The sequence below is a fragment of the Argentina anserina genome, chromosome 3 (genome assembly GCF_933775445.1).
Source record: "Argentina anserina chromosome 3, drPotAnse1.1, whole genome shotgun sequence".
Lineage (NCBI taxonomy): Eukaryota > Viridiplantae > Streptophyta > Magnoliopsida > Rosales > Rosaceae > Argentina > Argentina anserina.
Window position 1 is genome coordinate 2,295,575 of NC_065874.1, and position 19,597 is coordinate 2,315,171.

The window sequence follows — 19,597 nt, forward strand, 5'->3', positions numbered from 1 at the left end:
TTACTTCCGCTGTGTTGTAATTTTTTTTAAAAGTCCACTAATTTTGACATCCGTGGACTGTGGATCGCCTCGGCGGCCGCTAAATGCCTCGAACGCCACAAATGGCCGAATAAGCAAAAAACATGACAGTGATCCGCCTCCTAGGTTCCGTCTAGCGGCCGCTTTTTAAAAACATTGCTTATAAGTGAATTAAGTTGTCAGGTTTCTGACCTGAAAGTTGGAGGAGCGTTCTAGTTGAACTTGTTTTTTCGTGGTTTAATTTACATTTTTCATACCGGAGAACCTGATACATCATCCTTCGTGAGTTTCTTGATGCTTATTGATTGCAGAAGGGTGAGAAGGCATGCCTATGCAGTATGCATGCAGTGCTGCATACTTACGTACCCTAGAGAAAAATATGAATAAATAAAAGGTATACTGGAAGTAGTACGAAGATCATTAGAAATTGATCGATCATATTTAACAAGGATGATTTTATTGTACAACAATCACAAGAAAATAAGAACTGAATAGCACGCCTTTCAGCATTGCTGGCATAATAATCCACACAATATCTGAAGGCCGCAGCCAAGGAGACACGTGATAGTGCGACAGCAGCAGCCTTTTTCTTTGACTTCTTTCTCATCCCCCCGGAACACGGTTTTGCCTGCAGACCCCTCAGGAATATCACCTAAGGGATAACCAGAAGGTGGAGGTGGTACTATCACTGGTGGAGCCGCATAAGGATCCCGTTCCAGGACATTAGTGCTGCCGGAATTGCTGGGAGCGGGATACGGTACTGCAACTGCAAATATAATACATATATTAAGATTCAAGCTTTTTAATAACAAGATTTATGTTTTTATAGATTGAGGAACTATATAGTGCATGCTTTTTATCAGAGAATTAAGATTTCCTTTTCGCTTCAAACTTAAGTTTATAGGTTGATAGGGGGGGGGGGGGGGGAGCACAACACTAATTAATCTTAGAAAATCATGAGTTCAGATAAACCTTTCTTTCTGAATGTTGACATGCATCAAATAAATTAAACATCTTACATGAGAGCTCATGCAGATCGAATTATTGATGGATGCATACTGAATTATTGATGGGTCGACTGCATACCAGCTACTGAGTGGTCGCTTGAGTTCATCTTTGGATCACGAGGTATTGATCAAACGCCAGTAACAGATAAATATGTAAGATACAAGAAATTCTTAGAACGAGCGAGAACGTAGAAGCTTTATATAATGCAAAGTAAGCGATGCCTATGAACACCATAAAATCATTGTTAAACATAGTTAACTTCCAACTGGTCGACTTGCCATTCTATAATCTATATGACTAAATTAATTGCTACTAGCTAGCTTACTAGGTTAATGAGAAATCGTTCGATCAGTTCTTTTGATTGAGAACCAACTTAATGCAGCTGAACTAACCGGTTTGAATCCACCAACGGCAGCCTTGAATCCACAAGACTATGGTTTCTCGAATTCATGAGAAGTTCTGGAATCCACCAAAAATATTGAGAGAACTCAAAAGTTTTGAAATATGAAAGATGTCTCATACAACTATAAGATGTAGCTTAAATACTAAAATGAAACTCTATGGCGCTAACAAAAGACTAATCAAGCCCATTGGTTAAAATAAAATAAAATCCAAAATAAAATCAGATAACACTAAAAGCTGTTTTTGAGGGCCTAAACGACGTCGGATGCCCGAAAAAGCACCCACATCGTAGTAAAACAACGAATTTGATTTCTGGCGCCGTTCCCTTTTCGAAAATGTATCATTCGCCCTATTCTGAGCTCGTATCCCAAACATGAACAATATCAGCATTCCCTTTCTTACGTTTGTCTATTTGCTCTTCAATTCTTCGTGTCATCTATTCTACATTGAGAAGTGAGAAAAGGACATCTTGGGTATATCTTGGGTACATCTTCTTATGCCATATATGATAATGTTTTTCCATCAGTTTGACTTGATCGGGCTAGCTGAGCATCAATTGACAGGGCTCGTATTCATATACACAATGCGGCACACAGACATGCATATTGACACATTCCATCAAGGATCGTTTTCTATTATTCGATAATTATATAGTATGATAATTAATGATCAACTACGTACATAACATTCGAGATTAAGTCGCATTATTTGTACGTAAGAGATGGTCATGGATGAAAAGGTTCTCAATCATTATTCAACATCGATCCCACTACTGCCTAGCTACTGGATATTATGAAAGTGTACCCGCGTTCGCGCGCACACAGCTTGGTGAACTAGCTATATGCAAATTATCAATAAGCAAGAATCAGGTCAAAACAGCTTGGCCAGCAAATGGCCAAATTAAATTGTAATTTCCCTGCTTCCAAAGGAAAAAAGCCTAAAGCTGACCAAGCCATGCCACTAGCCCACTACTAGCTAGTTTATACTACTACTAGTACAAGGGTATAAGACTATAAGTGCAGTTCTTAATTGCATTAGTTATAAAAAAAAACACTAGATGCACACACCCTGTCGTTATAGGAAAGTGAGCGGTTATTAAGTGAGTTACTGAGTTGTTTATTTATGAAAATATTTAAATTTTGACCGTAATACTCATATAATCATATATGTTTATTTGTTAGTGTGAGATATGAAAAAAAAAATTTTCAAAAATTTGTATTTTAGTAGTAGTCTCGGTGCTTGTTTTATAGTAGTAAAGATACGTGAAATGCCCATCTAATATGTACTGAAATACATACACTAGCCTACCAGAGAACGAACATGATTACATTATAGAGCCTCTATGGTTATTGCCTGAGTTACTAATTGTATTGTGTTAATTGGTTCTTGTGCAAGTGTTGTGTAGAGTAAAAGCATACATATATACCTCCCAAGGTTTTGGGACTCCTTTTAATTTTGGTCATTTCGTTATTGCACTTAAAGGCACAATTCGATCGAAATAGGAGGATTTGCAACTATTCTCCGATCAGTAATCCAGTGAAAATAGACCATATGTTGCAAATAAGTGTGTTGATACTTGGTACTTATAATTCCGAAGGCTTCTCCATCCTTCTTTTGACAGCAGAAAAACTACCCTATATGGACATGACTGATGGAACTAAACCCGTACAAATCTTATAAGCTGTAACTTTCCCATCTTTTGTACACAGGAGGAATAAGACCCAACAGTCATGCATGGGATTGGATATGTAATATATATACTACGTACGTACCTGCAGTCCTCTAGAAATAGGAGGTCATTACGTGAAGTCGTGAACCTGAAAGCTCTACTCCACGAGTTGGAAAGTTGGATATTTGAGAAGTTGTCGAAATGTACATTATCAAGAAGGCAAGGACAGTAGTTGCTCTCCGATATGGGGTTCCGGGAGCGTCCGGGTGGAGCCATCAGCCATGGATCAAAATTCAAAACCCAACTATTTACCCTTTTGCAATGTATTAGTTTGGGTGTGAAACTTTGATTATGTCTGTTATTTTGGGCTCCTTGTTGTGCTTTGATGTCTACCATATAGAATATGTAAGATTTTTCTGCTAAAAAAATTCCCTCTCTCAAATGCATACTGAGATAATTCGGGGATTAATAGATACTGCAAGTCTGCAAACCAAAAAAATACCCTCAACTACTTAATCGTTGGGAATGTCCTAGTACACGACGTGCGCTATTCATACTATGTACGGGAATAGAGAACATAATACATAATACATGTACATAGTGGACTCCAAACATTTGAAAGATTGCGCATACTTGCATAATACATTACCATATAACTCAATCTCAAGAAGATCAAGGATCCAAGGAAGGTAGTTAGAAGGTAGAATATAGGCTCTGGTCTCTTCCCTAAGTTATCCAACTTTCCACTAATATTGATTGATGAGTTAAAGTGCTAGATCCACTCGACTACTCCCCCAAACTTAATTGATAATGCACCACCAGTGGCAACATATCAAGTGGAATAGATATTGACAAGTTGACAACCTATGTAAAAGGCAAGCTGTCTTGATCGGAGTATGAAAGCTAATCCGCTGTAGTAATAATGTATGGCAAATTACTGATTCAGTTTTACATTACAGATATCTATCTAGAACAAAAAAAAAATTCAGTATGAAGTTTTGTATAACTCATCTCTACACACTTTTATAAGATCAACGTACGGTTCCCATCATATATATCACTACGAAATGTTGTTAAATTTGTTGTTAATAGCTTAAACAATGATGATTCCTTCAAGATATTGTAAATGTAATCAACAATGATATCTGGTATAGGTGATGAAGCGTTTTCACGGTCATCAATAAAACCTTGTAAGAGATAGTTAGTGTAAGAAATGATATCATTATAGGTCGGGAATTGAGGGTACTCTTGCGAGACAAAAGCGTTAATAAAATATTATTTACATATTTACAAGGATTTATAAAAGATTTTGAGATTGTGATTATGATTTCCAATTCATACGAGAAATAAATAAATTATATACATATATATAATTGATCATCCTTAAGCGCAAACAAAACAAAGAAAAACATAAGAACACACATACGAGAATCTAGCAACGCTAGACATGTTTATTTCGTATCTAAGCCAAATTCAATAGAAAACAGCCCACGCGGCCAAGCAATCTCTCCTGTCTTAAATAACTATTTCAAGTACCCAAGAACGCCTCTGGCAATACTAGAGAAATTCCATGTAACATAAACACGCTTCATATTACATGAATCATTAAGTACAAGCACAATTGGGAAATAATAACACATACATCTGAGCACGCATCTAACAATTTTTACATTATTATGCAACGTATGATTAATCACTACCAATTTTACTTAAATCTGTGCACGCTGTTGACAACCTAAGTCATTGGTATATTCCAAATGAAGCCCATATAGTCATACATACTTATAATCGAAATAACATGTTTTTAGGTAACAAGATAACAATCACATCACAAAGAATAGGAAAAAGGAACAATGAATAATACTGAAATTAAAATATAATAACAAAAGAAAGTCAGAGTTTACACGTTTTGTTCTTCAACACGCTTGAATCACGCCAAGAAAAACTTGAACTATCACAAACTATGTCTTGCCAAGGGAAAAATTTAAAACCTAAACAAAAACTAGAGCTTTGTGGAGAGGAGAGAGGATGACAGAAGGAGAAGAGAGTTGCTGCAGCAAAAGGAGGTCCAAAATTCGTTGGTTTTAGCCCCTATATATTGAGAGAAGTCAGGGTTTGAGATTAGATCACGACCCTTGAAATTAAATGACTTTGGACGGCCGGATTTGCTTTAGAGAGATTTTAACATAATCCACACCCACATCAGCTTCCATTTATGGCTATGAGATCTTCTTTAGTCGTCCAAAGCTTGTTTAGAAGTGAATTGGGTCTCAGTTACACAAACCGGTCCAGTATCAGCTTTCTCGGCCAGACGGACCTCTGTGCACTAATTGAGCATAACTTCCTCTAGAAATATTTGATTGCTGCGATTCCAATGGCTCTAGAAATTAGATTCATCATCGATATATTATACATAATTTTCCTTCATGTACCCGCTATGATATGTCGAAGTTGACTGTTCTACATAAGCAGATTTTTGATTTCAGGTTTTTTTTGCTTATTTTGCTTCTTTAAACACATATTCCTCTTATTTTGCTTCAATGAACCTAAAAATAATGAACTAAGTTAAAATGGACAATATTAAGAGAATAATTAAACTAAATAAGATGGATTACATATTAAGAATTTTGCATTAAATGCTCCTAACAATAGGCTGTCACATAGACCACCGATTAGTTTGATATGGACATTCTTCCAAAACAGAAAGTCTGATTTAGACATTGTGATTAACAAACAAAGAATTACTCAGTTCGGTCGCTAAAACCTCTAATTAGTTTAGAAACATTGGTTAGATCTGATAGTTAGATATACTGCTGATCAGCTCATGGGTCCTCTTAGCATCCCTCACAAGCTATCTTCCAAAGCCTATCAAAGTATCAAGCAGGCACTTTGGTGAGGTTGGCCGATCAAAGTTGTTGTGCTACTGCATGTTTTTTTTAAACATGTACTCACAAAAGCTTGCTTGGGTATTCATGGGGACTTTCAAGAGCCTAAAGAAGATGTTGAAGAAAAAGCAATTGTAGTCATGAAGTAGTTCCCTGACATGGAGGGATGTAATGTGCCACCAACTCTTTCTATTATTTTCAGCTTCTACTTTCCAAGAAGTTGCTTCTGAAATTGGTTGAGCTCATTTTTTAATTGACCTGTAGTTACATTTGCTATAGAATCTGTAATTGTGATTGGGAAGTTTGCATGTGACCCGAGTTGGCATGATAAAGATGTCTTGTTGTTTCTCTATGACTCTTTGGATCGTATGGAGTCTGTGTTGAGAATATACATCACATATTGGGAATTAAGACATAACATGTAGGTTTATAAGGATTTGAGCCACTTCATTTATTGCCAATTAATTTTGAGTGTGAACCATACATCACTTTATCATGGTATCAGAGTTGGCTACTCATGTCCACGTGTGAAACCCAAATGGCCACACGGACTCCACGTCACCCAAAATGTTGTCCACGTGTATGACTTGAAAATTCACCACACATGCGGAGATACATTACACATTGAGAATTTGGACATGGCATATGCGTTTATAAATATTTGAGCCACTACATCCATTGACAATTGGTTTTGGATGTGAACCCTAGTCCGGACCCTCCCCTAGAATCTAACTAGATTGATTGCCACAGGACATCTTGGACTTCTGCATTTTGGATAACTAGGACCCCAGAATTACTACGGCCAAGATGAGTTTAGGGAACAAGAACAAAGTACTTGCACCTGGTTCAGTAGACAAATGAGGAATTCTTGGATCTTTTCCTATTGTCTTCTCTCAATCAATTTGAGAAGCGTTTAACCATTTGATCTTCGCAAAGACCATTCGCATTTGATAAAGACCAATCATATCGTGCAGATAAACCAGCAGAGCTGAACAAGCAGCGGAAGAGCTTAAGAAGGTCACAGAACTAAAATCGAAATAGAACTGGTACATGTACTCAACAAAAGCTCTAAGATTACTCATATAATGCACATCTCATCTCATCTCATCTATTTATATTCAAGAGGACGATCATACCTATTATACAGTATACAAAATGGCTGGAGGGAGAGGGAGAATGACCTATATACTATACACTATACTCAGAAAACAATAAGGCACAAAAGCAAGCAACAGAAGAGGAAGATGGAAATTCTGTTTAGCGACTTTTCTGCCTGCATCTCATGCCTTCTCATCCTTGGACTACTACTGCCAGTTAGGTGGTACGAATTCGGGTACGCATATAAGCTCTCAGAGTTTCCGAACACCCTTGCGTAAACCATCTCCCCCAATTGACCAGCCATTGGATGGCTGATACCAGATAACGTCGTGCCTCCGAGGCTAAGCAGTGGTGAGGAAGAATGTTCCTCATAACCGCTGTAGGGATGAGAGCTGTATTGTTGGTTCTGATAAGGGTTACGATATGGAAGTTGCTGAGGACTACGAGGTGAGTTAGATACTAGAGCTTGTGCATCCCATGCCGATGGTCTGGGAGGTACGATTATTCCCCGGGAGGGTGCCTTTCCTTTAAGTTCAGCTTCTGATGTTGTTTGGCCACGACCATAAAGGGGCACCATGGTGGTGTGTGATATCTCAGTCTTGCAAACAGGGCACTGAGGGCACTCGTCAGAGGCAAGGGAGGCGCTCTGGACGTGAAGCCATTTGTAGATGCAAGGCCAGCAGTACAGATGGCCACAGAGGGTGACCACGGGATCAAACGCAAAGTCTAAGCAAATGTTACAGTCAAAGCCGCCTTTAGAATTTTCAGAATCGGCTGCAGCACCTGAGATGGATTTCCATTCATGGGCATAGTATTGCTGCATTTCCATCTTTCTGTTCTTCTAATTTGATTCTTATACCTGAAATAAGATATGAAACCAGTTAATACCAGATCCCTGAAGCAGCCTGATTTCATTAACAATCTCTACCATCAACAATCATCCTGTTCTTCCAAAGTACAAACATATAAATAAAACTACGAACCTCTAAATTCAGAACTCGAGATCAATCTAACAACCTTTCCACAGGTACAACACGGTTGCCTATCTAACTCTGATGCATTGTAAAGTACTTACTCACTTGTATGATTGTATCAAACACACCAACAAAAAAAACAGTTATTACAACTAGCTAGACACCTCTCGTCGCATTCTCACACAGGCTTCACTCTCTCTCTCCCCCCCCCCCCCCCCCCCCCTCTTCACACAGAAATCGCTTCAATTTCTCCATTAGGCGCACACGAGACAGCAAGGTTTTCAGTTCTCTTCCATAGATCTGAAATGAGGATGATTCACCATGCCCCTTTTCACGACATGAGGCTTAGTTAACTAGTCCAATGCAAGCCTACATATCTCACAACCATCTACAAATTGGGGACAACCTAAACAAAACACATCTCAAACTCAACTATCACCAAACACTAAGCTGAAACATTTCAAGCCAAATGGGGCCATTTAAATCACACCTACATGCCCCAAATAGCTAAAACTTGACAAACCATTTCTCACCAAAACACCATAGCATTCCATCATCTAGACATTTCTACATCCCCTGAGAAAACAAAGAGTCCCCAGTTTTAATCCGTTGCTTTCGACAAAGCCAAACCAACCAGACATCCAAACAGTGACAGAAACCAAGCTAGATCTGTAAGCCTAAACACATAAATGTCTTCCAACTTTACGGGATATGAAATTGGAAAAGAACAATAAAAGAGAAACCATAAAATTTGGTTGAGGATTAGGAGACGTACAGGAAAGAGATTCGGAGAAGGGGCCGGCGGTGTAGCTTTGTTGAGAATCTTCGAGAAATGTTGCCGGAGCTGGAATGTCGATTTTTACAGAGAGAGAGAGAGAGAGAGGAATGGAGGGAGTGGGTGAGCGTGGCCTGCGTATGAAATATATAGACAAATCCAGAATACGGACCCGTTTACTGTAAACGCCGTTGTGGCAATTTCTACTGCGCGATACGCGCGTCCTGCTTGTTTGTTTTTCCTCTCCTCTCTTTTTATTTTCTTGGATATAGATTTTATTAAATATAAAACCTAAGCTAGATAGTTGATACGGCCAGCAGCTACGTAACAGTTGAAAATAGATCAACAAAATATTCGAAATACTGTATAAGCATTTTATGATAAACTATGTGTCTTCAATGACGAAATTATTGATTAGTTAGCATTTCACCGGTTAAAAACACTAAATAGAAGTTACACTAAATAGAAGTTGAATCCTCGTTAAAAAGTCATTTTCTTCCGTCTTACTTTAGATTACTAACAATTCCAATAAAATCATGGACCAAACACAATGTGGATAAATCGTAGAGTAAGAAGTAAAAATCTCAATGCACCCTCTTTATAAGTTGACAAAACGAATGTAAACACTTAAACTTAGACCTGAACCCAGAGACTCGGGTCCAAATTTGAGCATTAAGCTAACGATATGCCTCTAGGAATCTCTGGTACTTTCAACTTCATCGAGTATAAGACTTTTGCGGTCACTGATCGTCAAGTCGTTGTGACGTACATAAGCCCTAGAGCGTGTCTCTAGTCGATCGTCCAGTTGTTCACTACTTATGTAATGGCCAAAGTACTTGTACCCTTTCAAGTTGTGTAACATAAAGGAATATTTTGTGACCAAAGTGTCGAATGAGTTATAGTTGAGCGACCATATGGTAGTCACTCAGTTTGTTCATAAATCCAAACATGTAAAGGAAGCCGCTGCCTTTCTTATTCTTCATTTCTTCTAGAAGATGAGTGGGGGGTCCCTTGACATTACACGATTTGGGAAAGACACCTCTTCAAATCGGTTCAGGGCAAACAAACAATGACTATAAAAGAAATCAACGTCACTTATTATCTAATTATTTGACGACATTGTTTTAATTCTCCTCCTCCAGACGGCATTCCATGCAACTAAAATATTGCTGTCATAAGTTCTATTATTAGAAATTTTTTAACAAAATTATTTATCCAAACAGAACTTAATTCTGGGCCTCATTCTCACAAAACAAAATTCTCACAAAAATCTATTAATAAAATTATCTATCCAAATGATTTTTTTATATACTAAATAATTATTATTTGTAACAAGCAAGTTCTCATCTGCTAGATCTGTCTCTTATTACTCTTCTAGAAGCATGTCACTGTCATGGAATTAGAACAGTAAAATTAGATCGATATAATAGATGAAAAACTGTTGACGTACGAAAATTGGTTACACAAATCATGAAAATGACAATATATATCACTGGCTTTCCCTTTAGCTCTCTTTGTTAACTAATTGTTTGGTGTGATTCATCAGTAGTTGGAGACATTTGAAAGATAATACATCAAATTATAGTAGTATATATATATGGTGTTGATGGGGATCGGTGGTTTATTATTTGGCCATATGGGGGATATTATGAATCTTGTATGTAAAACCTTTCATACGAGAAAGATACATGTTGCTCTTACAAATTCTTATATTTACTCGTCTATGTAAATTATTAAAAGAGTGGATGTGTTTGCATTATTCATGTCGTATATCCAAACAAATTGTACAGGTAGTACGCTATGGTAAATGTCAGCTTACTACATATTATTAAATTTTGGATATGATAATCAAATCCAGTCATAAATAGGGGAAATTGCAGCTGATCGAACTCACAGAAGAAATCTGGCAAAACTACGTATCTAAGTCAAACTAATATCAAGTTGCATGAAACAAGCTAGCCTAGCTAACTAATTAGCAAGAACAACCTCAGCTCGCTTATGGAATTAAGTTGCCCTATCCCAAATAGACATAGGCTTGCATCCAAATATCGTGTATCAAAAGAGTTATAATATAGCAAACTCCTTCGCCCCTAAGGTTAGAGGTAGGTGATCAGTTATTGGCAGATAACAATCTCCGGGTAATTAGTCTTCTTCATTACTCTATTACTCTTTCACGCATTCTTCTTACTTCTTCAAAATCAATCTTAGCATTAACATTCCTTTATGGTAATTAAAGGACTTGAGCAAATTTAGGTTCAGACTTTTAGTCGATGCATGCATTTGAACATTTGTTTGTTTGTTTGTTTCTTAGTAAGTAAAGAACACGGCAGGCAATCTTCAGATCTTCTTACTCTGTTGATTGGAGGCTCTAATTGCTTAACAAAATTAAAGGGAAACTACGTACGTCCGTCTACCTTCTTCTTTAGAAAAAGAGATGAAAAAACTAGCACCCCGGCCCGAAAAGGATCGTTATTGTTCAACTTCCTTAAGTGACAAATTCATGACTCCATCAGTCAAATTATTTGCATTGTTGTCATGTCGTTAGCTGGGGGAAACCTCAACAAGTCGTGGAAATTAAATACCCTAAGTCCCTAAGCAACGAAAATCTCCCAACACCACAATTAGAATCTAATTTGTGGATGGAGATCGATATTGATCTGACCATACGTGCTTATGATGATCATGAAAGCTCGTTTATGGATGTGGAAGATGAGAGAAACCCAACCTAAGTTTCAACAATTAAGCTGGCTTAAAATTTTGTGGAGCACAGAGACCGGAAAGGTCGAACAGAGAAGTCCCTGATCGATCGGGTTGGCTTGGAAATGGTTGGTGATGTTTCAATCTCACAATTATATAACACAGACTATATCATGCATCGATCACCAAATGCATGCCTCGACTGCTTGGCTGCTCGTGATTAAATTCTTCCCATAATTTCTGCTCTTATAAACCTAGCTCTTAGGTCTTGGTCTTCTTTGTATGTATTCATGCATGTAGATCTATTAATATATACATGTATTATATTTCTTCTTCTCTCGTGGGATCAATTAGAAGTAGCTAGCTGTATTTGCTTTTTTCACAAGAAGGCGAGGCATATATCGACCTTTGTTTCATTACCATGATACATGCATACAGTAATTAACACAAACACGTTACAGCCACACACAGCTTGTGCTTTGTTCTTCTGTTTTGAGGAAATGAATTCGAACCTCATTGAGACATTAACCAATACTAGTATACACGTACAAGTTAAAGATATAGCTTCTCTAAAAATCACCTATCGATATGATACATCAACAGATCAACTATGCTTAATTGCCCTAATAAAAAACGAGTGATCGATTTCTACAACGGATTCAGATACGAATACGGATCAAACAGATAGAAGAACATAACTTTTATTGATGTTTGTAGGATAAGTTAATTAGTCTCACCAAATTCAAACTGGTAACCCTGCAGGAAAGTCGAGGATTTCCAAATTTAGGGGTTGGGTTTAAGCTTAAATATACCTACACGTCTTAATGTCTTATAGTACGTACGTAAAAAGTTTGCATAGATTAGGTAATCTAAAATTCATTTGCTTGTAATATAAAAGTAAAAAAGTTAAAGGACATATCATTGAACAAAACGTGATAAATTGACGAGTCAAATTTTAATTTATCCCACAAATGATGCATCCAAACTTGATACGATCCATCGATATAAAAACAAAACAAAATGCATTGCCTCATATCTTAGGTTATGACAGAATTTTACAAACTACAATGCATATGTAAGAATTTACAATGGCAAATTATAGTACAATCAAATATAACATCATTCTTAATGACCTAGAGTAGTGAAAAATACTGAGTCTGTTCAACAACATTATTATAAACACGAGCAACGTACTTCGTGGTGTAGCCGTGAAGCTGTTTCAATCGAGATCTAAAATGCCAAATAAATTGACACAAGAATTCATTAATTTTTGTACCAATAAGAAAACAGAATAATTTCTCCATATGTGGCTACAGAAATTTGCAAAATGAAATAGAGAAAGAAAGAGCATAAACTTCCAAACGAGTCCCCAAGACAAGGACCGGGATGGTCGCGAATAGTAACATGGTAAAAGGGCCTAGGCCCATCCCAGCTGTCGTCTTTATGAAATTTAAGGTCGAATTGCGTGTGCAAAACGACATCGCATTGTCGATTCACTCCGTTGTAGAAAAGGAAGGAAGAAAAGCAAACAAACTCGTGAGACTTTGGTTGGAGAAGAAAAGATTCTAGATCCTAAATCCTATTGACTTTGGACTAAAGGAGTCTTGGGTATGGACCAGTCTCGAAGCTTCAACTAAAGTTTCTTACTGTGATTTTCAGTCGTTTTTCTTCACTGAATTTTAGTGAGGTTGAGAATTTTGAAACGTATTCCATACTCATTTTTGTTTCTTGTTTATAGAAAATGAATGTTGACTATAATAGTCCACTATCATATACCATCAATATGTTTTGAACTTGTTTAATACGTACCGAGTTGCAATTGGGCTGATCACTAGGGCTAGCATATGGTTTGGAAGTCGAAATCTGGTCTTTGCTAATTGAAACAATTTGGACCTGGTGGCCGGCCTCTAAGTGAAATATCGGATTGCCAATTTGGTTAGTTCAAACTCCTTATTCCTTTGTAGAAACTTGAGTAGTGACTGCTCATCTCCTGCAACGTCGCCTGGTTCAAGTTCTCGGCTTCCGGTGAACCTTTAATATTCTTGAGTTTTGTGGCCGCCAGATTCACAAGCACATGAATATTCCCAAGCTTGCATTGCTTATTCAAAACCCGTTTGTAGATTGAAATGACGAAAACAAGTGATCTTGATACTCAGTGGCAGGCCCAAAAAATTATTTATGTGAAGCATATTGACATGTAGTATGTATTTTTAATTTATGTGAGGGCATATATGTTGATATTCGGACTAATATTTCGTATTTTAGTTGAGATAACACTAAAATTTTTGCTACATTCCAAATATCGGTGGGGGCTTGCCCCCCTCTAGGTAACCGAGCGTCGATACTTGGCCCTTTTTGCTGCCCACATCGTTTTCTTGCACAGAAAGGTGAGATTTCAACTATAAAAAAAATTTGTTGGCCTTCGCCAAAGTTGTAGTCCACCCCTGACAAATGTCAGATACTGTTTCAATAATTTTTCCTTAGGCTTAATGTGTTTTATCAGGCCCCACGGGCCAAGACCCTCAGTTGGTGAATGAGAAAACACATACGAGTAAAATGGTCATTTTACAAAATTCTTCGACCTTCTCCGGCGATTTTCCGGGGTTATCTGACACTTATCCGGCGTGTCTTCAACCTTTTAAAATGACTTTGCCAATGGAAACGTCGGATTCGGGATAAAAATTACCGAATTCGTTTTGAATACGGTCGAATTCGATCGGCATTGTTGAGCCCCCAGAGAAAAACAAAAACTATCTTTCTCGTAAACATAAAAACGGCGTTGTTTGCTAACTGGTTGTGTCCATGTCTGCAACTCCAGAGAAACACAGCCGACGGAGACCAGAGAGCACAAGGTAAAGCAAGCGCCACCGCCGGAGGCCCAAACCTTCGTTTCACAACCTGTGCCGCGACCAATTTCCGGTCATTGCCCACCCAACTTATATGCACTCTTGTTATTGTCATCTTTCTGTGCACAACGCAGGGTCTCATTTGTTTTGGGTTCTCTCATTCTTGAAACTTGAAGAGTTTTCTGTATTTCTCTTCAATTTGTGAATTGTTATTGCTTGCTTATCCCCAAAAATCTCATTCTTTCTATTATAGCAACTAAGAGTTCATAGATTGGGTGAAAATATAGTGTGTGACAGTGTGAGACTGAGTAACGTACCATTACTAGCTATGAACTGTATGAAGCTAATTGGTTTGTACTACATCTCTATCAGCATTGAAACTATCAGAAAGGACACGATGGTGAGGAAGTCACTGAGACGCAGGATTTCACCAGTGTTTATTGGCAAGGTGTGTGTGAATGTGTGTGTGCATTTCGATATTTGTGATAGGTGTGTGTCTGTGAGTTTGTGGGTACTGATTTGTTGTTGTTGTTGTTGTGTGTTGGTGTCAGGTTCCAATTATGCTTCGGTCGAGTTATTGTACATTGTATCAGAATTCGGAGAAGGACTTGACGGAGCTGGGGGAGTGTTCGTATGACCAAGGAGGGTATTTCATTATCAATGGGAGTGAGAAGGTGTTGATTTCTCAGGAGAAGATGAGCACAAACCACGTTGATGTCTTTAAGGTGTTGATTTATGGTTTAGTGCTAACATGTTTCTGTTATTTCCATCTGATAGTTATTTACTCTTCTTCACTTTAGGTGGCTCTAGATTATATTGGGAAAAGAGGTGCGACAGTTGGTGTACCCAGAGACAAGAGGATAAGGTATATAAACTTATTGATTTCACACGGACTTTAAGATGTAGTGCATAATCTTTTGGATTGCTCATGGACATTATGCTGTGCATCCTCTTACAGGTATGCGAGAGATATCCTTCCAAAGGAAATGCTTCCACATGTTGGTACTGGGGAGTTTTGTGAGACCAAGAAAGCATACTATTTCGGGTAAGGTTTACTCTTGTAAGCTTATACATTATTGTCGGGCAGCTTCTGAACTGTGTACTAAATACGCTGTTTTTGTGGATACATCATTCACAGGCTTCTATTGTGTGCACTTGGTCGGAGGACAGAAGATGATAGGGATCATTATTTCAACAAGAGGCTGGATCTTGCTGGCCCCTTGCTCGGAAGCTTGTTTAGATCGGTCAGTATGGAGATTGTATGATGTTTGTTACGTCTTTACTAATATTATTTTTATCACCTTCTCAAACAACACGTTTAAATATTCTGCAGCTATTCAGGAAGTTGACAAAGGCTGTCAAAGGTTATGTGCAGAAGGTTAGTTACATGAGCCCTGCCTTGTTTAAGTGTCTTAAATTATTTCTTTTGGGTCTATATTAAACATATCGTGCGTGGTGCAGTGTGTTGATAATGGAAAGGACGTTAACCTGCAATTTGCGATTAAAGCAAAAGCCATTACTAGTGGTCTCAAATATTCACTTGCTACTTGGAACTGGAGGCAAGCAAATGCAGCTGGGACAAGAGCTGGAGTGTCGCAGGTAATTTGCATTAGGCTTAATTTTTTCATCTGCTAAGGTTGTTCCTATGCTAAATTTGTTCTAGTGTGGCGGGAATGAAGTTAAATTTATGCGCTGAAATACCATTTTTGTAACAAGTGTTAAATCGTTTGACATATGCATCCACATCGTCACATTTTCGAAGGCTGAATTCTCCCATAGGGCGTGAAGGTAAAATACTTTCTTGCCTTTCCCGATATACACAAATTGTCATATTTTTTGTCTTGTTTTTTTGTTTGTTTTGCTTTTCATTTTATTTAGTAGAGCTTTCTTTTATCAGGGAAAATTGGCCAAACCTAGGCAGTTGCATAATTCACAGTGGGGAATGATGTGTCCCGCTGAGACACCTGAAGGGCAGGTAAGAATTGTCCTTTAAAATTTCTGAATGTGAAAGTGATCTGTTATTTATGTGAAGCTTAAACTCTGATTTGCTTCACCAGGCATGCGGACTTGTAAAGAACCTGGCGTTAATGGTGTACATTACAGTGGGGTCAGCTGCATATCCAATCTTAGAGTTTTTAGAAGAATGGGTTACAGAAAATTTTGAGGTATGCACTATTAGATGTTGCGAAGCTGGCTTTCTCATTCTTCCTGTTGACACTGTTGTGTATCTTGCTTGTAGGAAATTTCCCCTGCCGTTATTCCCAAAGCCACAAAGATTTTTGTTAATGGCTGCTGGGTTGGCATACATCGTGATCCTGAAATGTTGGTGAGAACATTGAAGAAACTAAGGCGGCGGGTGAGTATAGTATATATTCTGTTTTTCTTTGGTTAGCATATAGTTTAGATAGTTATGGTGCCAAAAGAACACCGAGACTCCAATTGTAAAGACTGAAAACATCAGCTGTACTCCTAAATAGTTCGATTTAAACTTACGCAAGTACTTTGAGCTTTCCTTCGTAGCTCGAATAGTTCCAAGTAGAGCCAAATAGCTCGCTTAGGCCCAACTAACACGTCCGGACCGGTGTTCATTTAGGCTAAATGTGTTTGATCTGGCCCCATGATCCTTCAATTGGTGAATGAGAAAACACATAGGGTAAAATAGTCATTTTTACAAACCTCTTCGACCTCTCCGTCGATTTTCCGGGATTATCCGACGCTCATCCGGCGTGTCTTCAACCTTGTAAAATGATCGTGCCAATGGAAACGTCGGATTCGAGATAAAAGTTGCCGAATTCGATCGGTATTGTTGCATGCAAAGACAGTTATACCCCAGAGAAAAACAAAAATTATCTCTCTCGTAAACATAAAAACGGCGCGTTGTTTGCTAGCATATCAAACAGGTAGTGTCTGCAACTCCAGAGAAACAGCCGATGGAGACCAAAGAGCACAAGGTAGAGGAAGCGCCACCGCCGGAGGCCCAAACCTTCGTTTCACAACCTCTGCCGCGACCAATTTCCGGTCATTCCCCACCCAACTTATATGCACTCTTGTTATTGTCATCTTTCTGTACTCAACGCAGGGTCTCATTTGTTTTGGGTTCTCTCATACTTGAAACTTGAAGAGTTCTATGTATTTCTCTTCAATATGTGATTGGTTATTGCTTGCTCATCCCCAAAAAGCTCCTTTCTGTTATAGCAACAAAGAGTTTATAGATTGGGTGAAAATAGAGTGTAAGAGTCTGAGTAACTTACCATTACTAGCTATGAAGCTAATTGGTTTGTAGTTTGTACTACATTTCTATCAGCATTGAAACTATCCATATTTGAATGTTTCATAGAGCCTTGGTGGTCTCAGGTTTAGTAAATTGTGAAAACTCACATTTGTAATAGTGGATTTCTGATGTAGAAATAGCTCAAATGGTTTGTGGATCTTGCCGCCGGCTGCTTACATACCCACCAGGAGCCAAGCACGTCCAATGCTCGTGCTGTCAGACCATCAACTTTGTGCTATGTGGTCTTTAGGCTTTTGCACTGAACTTATGGAATGGAATTACAAGTATGTAACATCTCCGTCACCTAGGGAAAGACCCATGAGGTTGCGAATCAAAGATGGACTCGTCATTTTGCATTCTAGCCCGTATGAATTGCCAGAAGTTGACATTTTATGAGTTGATCAATCTCTCTGAGTGCCGTTTTTGCAATATATGTAGTGGTGACGGGATACAATCAGTGCATTTTTTTTTGTTAAATGTCCTCTATCATATCTGAGTATTGTTTCTAATGTTAGTTGACTCAAAAATCAGGTTGTGAGGTTGAATTGGTGAAGGGTTTTCGAGTTGATTGAGGTCTAGATTTGTCTAGTGCATGAATTTTATATACTTCTGCTTGTCTCGTGTAGATATAATTCATTATTACAGACTTACAGTTTCAGAACCTATATCTGTCTAGTAAAGCTCGCTTGATGCTATTTAGACTATGGTGTATGGTGTCATTATGACAATACATTCAGGTTTTATACTGTATCTCTTTTTATCAGCCCATCAGGTTGGCCAGGTCAAATGTGATAGTTGTACATTGCTGCTGATGTACCCATATGGAGCTCCATCTGTTAGGTGTTCCTCTTGCAATTTTGTGACAGAAGTTAGGGTAAGTGGACCATTTACTTTAAAAATCTTTAGATTCTTATCTCTTTCATATTGATTGTTATTGTTGGAATGCATTTGCAAGCTTCAGTTCCAGTAGTCCAATAGGTTCAGTCTCAGAACAACACTAAATTCTGTATAATGTGGATACACCTTTTCTATGTTCATACGTAAAACCTCACTTGTACGAAGTTATGGTTTCAACTTTGGGTTCCACAAATATCTCTTTGAACCGGCTGGTTTCCCTGACAAAGAGCCCCCCTTTTTTTTTTTCGCTTAATGAGAATATTACTAATGGATCAGAATTCAACTGCAGTGTTCATATTTACAACTGATGTGAAATGTTTCTCTGTAGGATCACAACATGCGCCCTCCATGGTCTGTTCAACAAGGACAACCTACTCCACCATCCAATTATGTTCACTAAGAAGCCAACTTATATGAGGCACATGTGTGCAAATTGTATATAGGGAAACTTGATCAAGCAATCTACTACTGTTTTGGAAACACTGATTTTGATCGGTGGAATCCTGTTTCCTTTTTCTTTTGGTCTTATTTGTAGATAATGTTGTGCCTCTAACTGAAACATGATAGGAGCATATAATGCGACGTTCCTAATATGTTATCTCTCTCATTTAGTTTAGTTATTCTCTTAATATTGTCCATTTTGACTTAGTTTACTATTTGTAGGTACATTGAAGCAAAATAAGATAAATGTGTGTTTAAAGAAGCAAAAAGAGCAATAAATCCTGAAATCAGGAGTCTGCCTTTGCAGAACAGTTACTTTCCATAGCCGTTGAGTCATGGAAGAAAATTATGAGTGATATATCGATGAAAATCCCTATGAGTTTATTTTCCATCGCCGTTGAAATTGCAGTAATATCAATTTATTGGAGGAAGTTATGATTAATTGAGTGACCAAAGGTCAGTCTGGCCGAGAATCACATTGTGGATCAAAAATTATATTTCAAGGCCCGGATCACTTCAAGCAGCCCATGAACGATTTTGGAGTAGATTACTGATTTATGGAAGGTTATGGAGTCAAATTAGAAGGAACCCTAGTTTGAGAAGGAAGTGGGTGAAC

General features: G+C 38.0%; 3 protein-coding genes and 1 long non-coding RNA gene across 5 annotated transcripts; 3 read left to right on the top strand and 1 right to left on the bottom strand.

Moving 5' to 3' along the window:
- Nucleotides 1-7,056: 7,056 nt before the first annotated feature.
- On the bottom strand, nt 7,057-8,976 carry LOC126787795 (E3 ubiquitin-protein ligase RMA1H1-like). 2 transcript variants are annotated; one of them, XM_050513695.1, is made up of 2 exons: nt 8,830-8,976; nt 7,057-7,939 (listed from the first exon to the last, which is right to left on the bottom strand). In XM_050513695.1, exon 2 carries the CDS (start codon nt 7,907-7,909, stop codon nt 7,184-7,186), a length of 726 nt encoding a protein of 241 aa, XP_050369652.1. In that variant the 5' UTR covers nt 7,910-7,939; nt 8,830-8,976; the 3' UTR covers nt 7,057-7,183. The 2 variants fall into 2 exon arrangements, with proteins under 2 accessions (XP_050369652.1, XP_050369653.1); XM_050513696.1 differs by lacking the exon at nt 8,830-8,976 and adding an exon at nt 8,064-8,241.
- A 5,338-nt stretch (nt 8,977-14,314) lies between these two features.
- LOC126789315 (uncharacterized) lies at nt 14,315-15,091 on the top strand. The gene is made up of 3 exons (XR_007671512.1): nt 14,315-14,445; nt 14,745-14,820; nt 14,924-15,091. It is a non-coding gene; the product is annotated as an uncharacterized LOC126789315 (long non-coding RNA).
- An 81-nt stretch (nt 15,092-15,172) lies between these two features.
- On the top strand, nt 15,173-16,764 carry LOC126789621 (DNA-directed RNA polymerase II subunit RPB2-like; the record flags this gene model as incomplete). The annotated part of the gene is made up of 9 exons (XM_050515821.1): nt 15,173-15,237; nt 15,331-15,414; nt 15,493-15,616; nt 15,706-15,750; nt 15,834-15,978; nt 16,089-16,160; nt 16,256-16,347; nt 16,430-16,537; nt 16,612-16,764. Coding segments are annotated over 9 exons (888 nt in total), but the record flags the coding sequence as incomplete, so codon positions are not given.
- A 520-nt stretch (nt 16,765-17,284) lies between these two features.
- Nucleotides 17,285-19,009, top strand: LOC126789314 (protein LOL2-like). Its single transcript, XM_050515445.1, has 4 exons — nt 17,285-17,390; nt 17,778-17,885; nt 18,408-18,517; nt 18,869-19,009. Exons 1-4 carry the CDS (start codon nt 17,303-17,305, stop codon nt 18,938-18,940), a joined length of 378 nt encoding a protein of 125 aa, XP_050371402.1. The 5' UTR covers nt 17,285-17,302; the 3' UTR covers nt 18,941-19,009.
- The last annotated feature ends 588 nt before the right edge of the window (nt 19,010-19,597 follow it).